Genomic DNA, 10,497 nt, shown 5'->3' with positions numbered 1-10,497 from the left:
AATTTTTAAGAACGGCCAGGCTAGAATTTTACCAATTTTTAAGAACGGCCAGGGCTAGAATTTTACCAATTTTTAAGAACGGCCAGGCTAGAATTTTACCAATTTTTAAGAACGGCCAGGGCTAGAATTTTACCAATTTTTAAGAACGGCCAGGCTAGAATTTTACCAATTTTTAAGAACGGCCAGGGCTAGAATTTTACCAATTTTTAAGAACGGCCAGGCTAGAATTTTACCAATTTTTAAGAACGGCCAGGGCTAGAATTTTACCAATTTTTAAGAACGGCCAGGCTAGAATTTTACCAATTTTTAAGAACGGCCAGGCTAGAATTTTACCAATTTTTAAGAACGGCCAGGCTAGAATTTTACCAATTTTTAAGAACGGCCAGGGCTAGAATTTTACCAATTTTTAAGAACGGCCAGGCTAGAATTTTACCAATTTTTAAGAACGGCCAGGGCTAGAATTTTACCAATTTTTAAGAACGGCCAGGCTAGAATTTTACCAATTTTTAAGAACGGCCAGGGCTAGAATTTTACCAATTTTTAAGAACGGCCAGGCTAGAATTTTACCAATTTTTAAGAACGGCCAGGGCTAGAATTTTACCAATTTTTAAGAACGGCCAGGCTAGAATTTTACCAATTTTTTAAGAACGGCCAGGCTAGAATTTTACCAATTTTTAAGAACGGCCAGGGCTAGAATTTTACCAATTTTTAAGAACGGCCAGGCTAGAATTTTACCAATTTTTTAAGAACGGCCAGGCTAGAATTTCACCAATTTTTAAGAACGGCCAGGCTAGAATTTTACCAATTTTTTAAGAACGGCCAGGCTAGAATTTCACCAATTTTTAAGAACGGCCAGAGCTAGAATTTTACCAATTTTTAAGAACGGCCAGGCTAGAATTTTACCAATTTTTAACAACGGCCAGGCTAGAATTTCACCAATTTTTAAGAACGGCCAGGCTAGAATTTCACCAATTTCTAACAACGGTGCAGGTTGAATTTTCTGCAGATAAGAACGGAAACCGCAATGTACACTATAATGTACACTCAGGGGTATAAATAAATTAATAAATTTCACGGTTCGCGTGAGACTCGGCTGGAAGCTGAGTTTTCGCATCCGCAGGAACGCCACCACCCTCTAGGATCAAGGCGCAGATGCAGAGCCTAAACAGTGGGCATAAATGTACATGTAAGACTGTGCCATCGAATAAGAACGGAACTGCTGTGTTCGCTAAAAATAAGAATGGGCTAGGCTAGAACCCTGACCCCCAGTTCTTCGGCGCCCGACAGTACTGTACTCTGGTGATCCTTGTCGGCATAGCGATGGCTGTTGGCATAGCGACGGCTGTCGGCATAGCGATGGTTGTTGGCTTAGCCATGCTCGACGGTATAGCATTTCTCTCCGAATAATCACAACTTTCATGCGTGTGTGTGCGTATGTGTGTGTGTGTGTGTGTGTGTGTGTGTGTGTGTGTGTGTGTGTGTGTGTGTGTGTGTGTGTGTGTGTGCGTATGTGTGTGTGTGTGTGTGTGTGTGTGCGCGTGCGCGTGCGTGTGTGTGGTTTTCAGCAGGTTTGGCAAGACATCGCAATGGCTTTCTCTGCCCACCTGGCTTTCGGTGCAGCCCTGGCCCTATTCTGCATGGCAGCGTGTCGTGCTCAAGAACTTCCAAAGCATTTTGAACAGAGTAAGAGCGGTAGGCTAGTGCACGGCAGGCAGGGCTTTGTGTCCTGTTAGTGCCCGAGGGCCATCAGGCCCACACATGGATGGTCCTAGTCATTCGTCTTGAGGTGCCATGCAGGCGTGCCGGAACCGGTCCGGTTGGTCAGGTTATTACCGGACCGACTTTTCGGTCACCAACACACGTTATTATTATAGATTTGAGGATTTCCCGAAGACATAGTCTTGACTGAAGGGAGTTCCGTTATAATGGGAGACTGTAGGGTGGAGATGGCAAAGAGTGGATGGTCGTGTTTCCTGCTGTGGAGGCCCAGGGCATGCGTACCCGCCGCGTGTACCCGCCGTGTGTACCCGCCGTGTGTACCCGCCGTGTGTGCATGTACCTTACACACAGCATGAACGGCCTCGACACTACCGGACAATAAAAAAACTGCCTCCGCCGATCCTGACCATGCACCAACTATACCGTATTGCTACTCCCTACTCTGTGTGCGCGCCCCCTGTTAAAAGTGCCCCCTACTCTTTTCCCGATTTTTGTTTTTTTCATGCCATTCAACGAAAATGCAGTCGATAGTCAGTCCTAGAGGGTTCATAAAGGCACATTTGTCCGAGGCGAAGTCAGGTGTTCGCCCCGTACGTTGCATTTTGCATAAGACAGTTATTTCGAAACTGGAAAATGGTCCACGGGTAGCTGTTTTCCCTGCCCCCCCCACCCCCACCCCCTGCTAGTTTGACCTGGCTAGAACCCTGAATTACCAACTCTTGACGTGCGGCGGTACCCGATACCTGGGCACCATGGATCTCCTTGGCGCAAGAAATCGCGCCGCGCCGCACGGATGTGAATTAACCTGATCTTCCTTCATCTAAAACCAGCAAGATTCCCGAGTCGGGAAGAACGGTTGAACACTGTACACCCAGCAAACTAACTACTACAGTCCGTTTCAAAAATATAGACACATGGCATTTTTGAAATATTTCAAATTTGGCTGGAGCTTTTCGAGAATTTTTTTTCGGAATATTGCTCAGGGGTCCTTCCCCGATTACTCTCATAACAATTTTTTTAAGCGATCAGATAGCAAACACCCAATTTCCAAGCTTTTATGCACAAAGTGATCACAGATTTTATGTGGTTTTGATGCTGGCCTAACGGTTTTTCTGAAATCATGCGTCTATATTTTTGAAACGAACTGTAGCAGGCTTTTTCAGTCCTCTTGCCCAATTGTACTCCCCACAGGGAGTGTACAGAGATAGGTGGAGGGAGAGGAGACAGAGACACACACATACAGAGAAAGAAAGAGAGAGAGAGAGAGAGAGAGAGAGAGAGAGAGGGGGGGGGGGGAGAGAGAGAGAGGGGGGGGAGGGAGAGAGAGAGAGAGAGAGAGAGAGAGAGAGAGAGAGGGAGAGAGAGAGAGAGAGACGTACGTACGGACGGACGGACACAAACACATAAGGACAGAGGCAGACAGACCTGAAAGACAGACAGACAGGGAGGCAGTGAGAAAACACATTAACACAAGGACAGACAGAGAGGGATAGCAGGTATACTACATCCTACACTGTAAATCAACCAATATTCGGCGCATGTCTTTTCCGCCTATATTCGGCCTGGTCATATTTGGCCGAAAATCTGCTCTGGCCGAAATTTTGTTCTGCAAGGTTCATAGTGACAGTGTCTACATGCAGCAGCAGCAGAACACTATTGTAGCCGAGGCTCAGTTGGTTAGAGCATTGCTCGCGAATAGCAAGGTTCCTGGTTCGAGTCCCGGTGGTGTGACTGAGGATTTTTTTCTTTTGTTTTTTTTTTAGGGCTGAAACGATCGTGGATTTTCACCTATCGATTACTCTTTAGCTTAACGATCGAGTAATCGATTATAACCGTTACCAAATAGTGTCTGAATTCTGTGCAAAATTACTGTGTTTCCACAAGCTATGCCTTCATAGTACCAAAAAATCTGCATTAGTGAAAGGGTAGCTCCGAAACATGGCAGTTTGAAGTCAATTAAACCTCAGAACATGCACCATACCCCTGGCAACTGCACACTCACAGCGGAAATTGATTCAAACTTCACAAAAACGGGGTTTTCAGTACTTTTTGGACTCAAAATCCCTCAACGAGTAATCTATAACGTAAGGGGCCGTCCAAGGTTACCAATAATATTTTCAAAACGAAATGTTTTCGTTTGTGGGTGGGTGGGGTTGATGGAGTTTCGTTTTGAAAATAACTATTGAATGCTGATGGAGAATGCCCAGTTTCTTCTGGGTGTCGAAAATTGACATCAATGTTGTATTGGAATTCGTTTTACCTGCAGAAAAGGTGGGTGGGTGGGTGGGGGCTGAAAATACTAAAACTTTTCGTTTTGTAAAAACAATCGGTAACCCCGGACGGCCCCTAACGATTACTTGATTGCTAAGGAATTATTGATCGATTACCGAGTAATTGGTATAATCGTTTCAGCCCTAGTTTTTTTCTTTCTTTCGTATCTGGCTTGCAAGTGTTGAGTTTTCGGAGAGAAAAGAGCAGTAAGAAGGCATGTGGCCTCTAATTATCCTAATACTGAAATTCTCCGTGAAGTCCGAATTTGAAATAGCAGCAGAACAGACCAAACATTAATTTTATTGCAGCCGAAATGTGTTTTAGCCCTGGGAGGCCGAAATGCAAGTCTACACATTTTCGGCCAATTCAGACATATTCTGTCAATGAGGGCAGCTCTGCTGCTGCCCTTTCTCGCTCTTGCAACTTGTGATTTACTCTCTGAACATTGTCTTTACTACTGTGTAAGTACAAATTTTCGTTCACGAAATCTTTCGTTATTTCACTCCACCAGCAGGCTTGTTACGAACTAAATTTCGTTTTTGGTCGAGGTCTGTCACCCCAAACGTTCAGAAAGAAAACTTTAGTTTGGTGCAAACTTTAGTTATTTCGTGCCCCCTAACGCGAATGTAGCGAAAGTCAATTTCCAAAAGAAAAATTGTACTTTTCTCTGTTTTGTTTTTCTTTCCTTGACGTGCTGGCAGATGACATCGTGTGTGGAGTGGGCGTGATCAGGCCATTGCTTGATACACCAAAGCAAACGTTTGAAGAAGCCAGAAAACTCTGCACATATGAGCATGGCTACCTGCTCGCAGTTCACCACTCGATCTGCTTTCAACCCTTGCTAAAGAAATCCAATGCAACGTACGCGTTTTGGACCGCGATCCCTCATGGGAACCGTGTGTATCTGACGAATGGACAGACTGCTGCCACCACAGGCAGCCGCTCATTGCACCGTGTGGCATGTTTCATTGAGAAAGGTATGCCGCGCTGTGCTCGCTTTCAAGCGAAGTATTCCGTGTGTCCGCTGTGACCATTATGTTAGCCCACAATATGCATGGCATCGTGTTCTGTCGGAACCTTTTTTTTTATTAACGAACCTCTTCGCCAACGAATGTTGTTGTTGTTTCAAATCTTCATTCTCGCGATAGCCAGTGGCCAATAAGAGACAAGAAGTGTGACACAGGAGAAATAGTGATGAAGAATGGGATGGGTAGGGATTATTGATTACTTAAGTGTACGGGCAGGGGTGGTCATTACACGAGCATACAGAGTTGTGGAACAGCAGGGACATCTTGGATTTTAAGAGAGTACAAGAAGGGATTTCGCGAAGCTGGGTGGGCAAGCAATTAAAGTAATGAAGGGCCTTGTACAGGGGAGAATGGAGACAGCGATCAGTCCTCGGAATTGGGAAGTGCCAAGTACGAGAGCGACTAAAATTATACGCGGGTTGCACGTTGCGAGGAGTATGCAGCAGCGAGAGTATATGTGGTGGGGCATAACCAGTCCTGGAAATCGCCTAGTTAGGACAATGTGTATGTACGGGTCCCACGTGATGAAAACATTACGTCAGAAGGAGAAGTATAACGCCAAGGCGGAGCTGGACCCTGCCTCACAGCACGCGGTGGTCATAACAAAAGGGAAAATGAACTTTTTTTCAAAAAATCTCCGTTCCTTTCCTTTCGTCCAGCATTTGTTTTACTTCCGTTTTTGATTGTACAATGTCACTCAACTCCTCATCCCCGTCGACTCGTAAGAGAAAGATAACTGGCTATCGCCGACAAAGTCAAGCGCCTGAGCTGCCTCAGCAAACGTAAAAATGGCTTGATTCGAGCGGTAAGTATCCTCTATCCTCTACCTTGTACATTGCTGACTTTCACCTGATAAGTTTCTTGTGTTTGCATCTTTGTGTTGACGCAGGGCATGGAGCTTCATGAAGCTGCACACGCCAAGGTGCTAGTTCTGGTGATATCTCCATCAGGTGTTGAGCACCTTTATAGCAGCAGTCCGGTAGACGACTTCTTTCCAGCAATTAAGAAATCGAATTCCCGACCTCCTGCCCCTACAACTCCCACACCACCAACTCCCACCTCACCAACTCCCACCTTATCATGCACTAAGCCTAGCTTTACTCCAGTCGCATGCATAGCACGCCCAAACTCTTACCAGTGAAAATTGATTCACCATCATGTACAAATATTATTACGAGTTGATTCACCATGTATATTCTGATTTTGTTCTAGAATGTGGCATGTGAGAATACCATAATTATGCCATATCGTCAAAGGCACACATTTGGAGTTGAAACGAGGGATTCTTAGTAAAAAAAACATAGTTTATCATTGTTGATGAAGATAATAAACGAAGGTGCTCAAAATTTATGACAAAATCACCGGCAGTGGGGGCACAATCACTTGCACACGACACAACATAGCCGCGTAGCAGCTCATCCATGCATCCATCTGTGAAGCGACTAAGTTCATCATAAGTGCGGTGGTGGTCCTTGGCCTTGTGGGCCCAGTCCAGCTGATGCGGCGAAGAAGAAGTGTAGCCTTGACTGAAACAAAACTCTTTGTACACAAAAGGCCAAAGAGTCTTGACAATGGCCTAGATTAAGTTCATCTCCCAGTGAAGGCCTCCACTTTGCGACACAACCCAGTCGAACTCACCTGCAGGGATGCTACCCGGCACATTCAAACCCCCACTCGCTACCCTGCCCTGTACATGAGTGCTTACACGGCTACGCAATGATGCTAGGCTGCCAGACACATTCAAAGAGTGCTTCCTACAGTAGCCCACCAACGACTCCTTGCTCATGCTACCTACATCTAAAATGCCCGCGGCATGGTACGCTGCTTTCCTGGCCTCATCTCTACTTTGAGCAATGGTGGTACGCATCAGCGAATATGGAAGGCCATCACAGACAATGGTAAGCCACTCTCTACAGCCCTGCTCACCAACACATTGTTTCACACCTGCACTTGTCCCAATTTCCCTCAGGAGAACACGCACTGCCTCATGTGAATTGGGGTTCACAAAGACAGGCTCAAGCAATCCTACATTTGCCGGAGGGACAGGAGGAGAATCCAACTGCACTGAGCGTGTTGCCCTAACCCGCCCTACATTAACCCAGCCACTGTCTGCTACAAGTGCGATCCTGCACCCACTGTCGGGGAAGACGGAAGACGGAGAACTTCAGTCCGGGACACTCGAGAAGGACCGCTGCTTCTGCGATAGCAGCCCTGATGTTTGTGACTGCACACTCTGAATTGCTACATTTGGCGCATGCTACGTTTTGCTGCCCCTGCGGACGACTGCACTGAAAGTGGCGCCGTCATGCCACACACAAAAGCCTCTACTACGGGATTATAGGAGCGGGAAGTGATGCGCCCAGCGGGGATGCCCAGCAATGACTCCACTTTCCTACTCTCCTTTGAGTGGCTAATGGCGTCTAGAGTTTCCGCAAACAGAAACTTATTCTCTATCTTACATATCTCATTAACTACCTTTACCCTACCATGCTCTGTCGCAAGAAGCTCATCTAAAAATTCCCTTGACTTCAATAACCCCTCAACCTCCTTCTGCAACTTCTCCACTAAATCCCTTAGTTCCTCACAGTCCTCACACCCTACTCAGTGACTAATGCCTCACAGTCCCCACACCCTACAGGTTTGTTTTCTGGGAGTGGGCTAGGTGGGGCCGTGAGGTACCTCACTTGGAGATGGAACCTTGAGCGAGTCTGCGGACGTCCTTGGTGGTGCATACAGCTCGTGCTGGATGACTTCTGGCTTGCAGTCGGCCACAGCTCTGCACCCTCTGCAGATCGAGGAAACAGGACGTCGAGCAATACTGGAGAGGACGTTCAGCACAGCCCTTCTCGTTATCGTGTCCTTGGCGGACGAGGAAGGGCTTTCCCAATCCGAATGGAAAGGGTTAGGACAAGAGTAGTGTCCAGGAGTAACACTAACTCTACGCTTAGAGCGCCGCGTCTGGATACCACTCTTCTTCATTGCCTCAGCTCAATAAACTACGACAAACTGTGATAAATTCGTTCCAAGCGATCTATTTTCTTCACTTTTTGAAAAATCGGCACATGAAAGTGAATTTTTTTTCACTGGATATCTCAAGGAGTCTTATTACTCTCATCTCCGCATGCACAGAATCTCCGCAACTCAGCAGGTTTTTCCGCATTGGACATGCAAGGGAAAGAAATTTGCTGATTCACGGTGCTTACAAATCCATGTTCACTTTGTGCAGGAAAAAATATGACGCTTGCAGACGCGTACACACCGTACGTGATTTCCAAGGAAACCTCCGATGCCCTAACTAGGCGATTTCCCAGACCTGATAACTGTGGAGCAGAGAATGTGCAAAGAGGATTATGTTTAGCTTTAAAGAGTGAAAATAATGTTGGCCATTTGATGTGATGCAAAAGGTAGGAGTGTTGTACTTGGTCCGTGTCAGCGATATTGTCGCTTATCTTTCAGCTTTGGTATATATCGCCAATGCTCACTTGGCAGCCCATTTCATCCCAATTTTGGTTAGTAAGTTAGTTTACTAGTACCTGAAAGGTCTACCTAGATTTCGAGTGGATTTCGAGAGCGACGGGTGGGTGATTCTGATTGATACAGCACCGCATAAAAATAGATTTTCTTGTTACCCTGTGCAGGCAAGAGCATCGCAACCCACAAGAAAGTAATCGGCTACTCGGAATCAGCTTCATTTTGCTGAACGGCCGAGATTGCTCACCTCAGGGATCGCTCGTGAAGCTGAGATCGCAGTTCCCTCACCTCCAGCTCAACGCTCGTAGTATCCAGTGCATCGTGGACATTTGCAAGTATTGTATGCGTCGTCGTCGTTCAAAATAAAATCTTGCAAAGAACGGGTCTGATTTGAACCACACAGGCTGTCATGCTGCCCAAGCAAAGTCCTATAGAGAAGGCGACCGTCACGATTGACTTCTCTTTAGAAAATAGCCAGACAGCGGAGAGGAAGAGAGATGAGCTTGCAAAAGCAAGAGAGTCGATCCCGAGCAAAAAATATTTGTCACCAGCGCCAAGAGCAGCGACGAGGAGGACTGAAAAAAGTATGAACACTTTCTTGGACAATAAATTCCATATAGCTAGTTGTCATTCTATACCTTACCTTCCATAGTACCAAGTTGTATTACTTCAAGTGCACGCATTGATGTCCAAAGTCTAAGTTCAAATTGTCGAAAGATAAGCGACAATATTGCTGACGCGGACCAAGTAAGTGTGTGTAAAGGGGAAGGTGGAGACATATTCTGGCGGCATTCCGCTGGAGTCGTTCTAGCCTGTCAAAGGAAGTGTGTGACGAAGGTGTGAACGCATTGTTCATATTTGAGAAAATAGCGGTAGTATGTACGTCTGATAGATGTGAGATAGAGCATCATTGGTGAGTGTAGACCTTAGTCTAAAAAGAAAATTGAATGACTTGAGTGATTCGTTGACTATGTATAGTCAACTTGGCTAATAACGACTTCGGATATAACGACAATTCGCGAATAACGACAGAATTTCCATGCCCAGAGCAAAGTCCCATCCCACTGTAATACATATAATGAGACTTCGGGTATAACGACACTTCGCGAATAAGGACACCTTTCTGATGCCCCGCCGAGTGTCGTTATACCCGAAGTTGACTGTATTCAACATGCTTCGTCCAACAAAGGTCATGCTGATAGAATTGTCAGCACCGACGCTATCCACACAGTCAAGTAAAGGCAACTTTGTAACCGGAAGCTTTTCGCTCCCTTCTCATCATGGGTAAGTACAGGGAATAATGGACACAAAAAAAGGGAAGCGCAGCAATTTATAGAGCTAAGGGAAAAGCATCAAAACCTCACACTGCGAATATTGAGTATGGTATGTGGTACATGCAAGAGTACGCGTTGTCAGAGAGTGTGAGGATCTGCTTCCCTCTGTGTGAGAGTGCGCTTGTCTACTAGTTGCCGCGTGTGCGTAGGTGCTGCGGAGCATGCGCTGTGAGGACAAGGCTTGGGTGTGTGAGAGAGAGAGCAAGGCGTGGGTGTGAGAGATAGAGAGAGAGAGAGAGGGCAAGGCTTGGGTGTGAGAGAGAGAGGGCAAGGCTTGGGTGTGAGAGAGAGAGGGCAAGGCGTGGGTGTGTGAGAGAGAGAGAGAGAGAGAGAGAGAGAGGGCAAGGATTGGGTGTGTGTGTGTGAGAGAGAGAGAGAGAGAGAGAGAGAGAGAGAGTTGTGATTCCATTGTCCTGGTGGTTCTCTTCACGTGTATCGTACGCACTGGTCGCTCATTGGTCGATTTCGTCGGTCCGTTCGCTCCGTTTGCTGAGAGAGCGATGAGAGTGAAGTTAGTGAAGGCTGCCAGTGACGGCTGTCATTCTCATTTGTAATGCAAAGTTACTAATTCCACTTTCTGCCTTTGTCTTCTCCATCGTGTTTGTATTGCGCAGCTGAATTCATCTGCCAAAGCAGCATGATCAGACGCTACAATATGCCGGCGATGACTGCAA

The 10,497-nt window shown here is 46.3% G+C and overlaps 1 protein-coding gene across 1 annotated transcript in view; it reads left to right on the top strand.

Annotated features, from left to right (window-relative positions):
* Positions 1-1,572: 1,572 nt before the first annotated feature.
* The window catches only part of LOC135821314 (uncharacterized), a 45,928-nt gene continuing 37,003 nt past the window's right edge, over positions 1,573-10,497 (top strand). The window contains exons 1-3 of the mRNA XM_065334374.1: positions 1,573-1,683; positions 4,692-4,967; positions 10,438-10,497. The exon at positions 10,438-10,497 is cut by the window's right edge and continues 225 nt beyond it. Coding sequence (XP_065190446.1) covers positions 1,587-1,683; positions 4,692-4,967; positions 10,438-10,497 — 433 coding nt within the window. The 5' untranslated portion in view covers positions 1,573-1,586. The remainder of the gene's footprint in view (positions 1,684-4,691; positions 4,968-10,437) is intronic.

This window comes from Sycon ciliatum, chromosome 7 (genome assembly GCF_964019385.1).
Source record: "Sycon ciliatum chromosome 7, ocSycCili1.1, whole genome shotgun sequence".
Classification (NCBI taxonomy): domain Eukaryota; kingdom Metazoa; phylum Porifera; class Calcarea; order Leucosolenida; family Sycettidae; genus Sycon; species Sycon ciliatum.
Note: the sequence above shows the minus strand (reverse complement) of the source record. Positions and strands in the feature narration are given on the sequence as shown.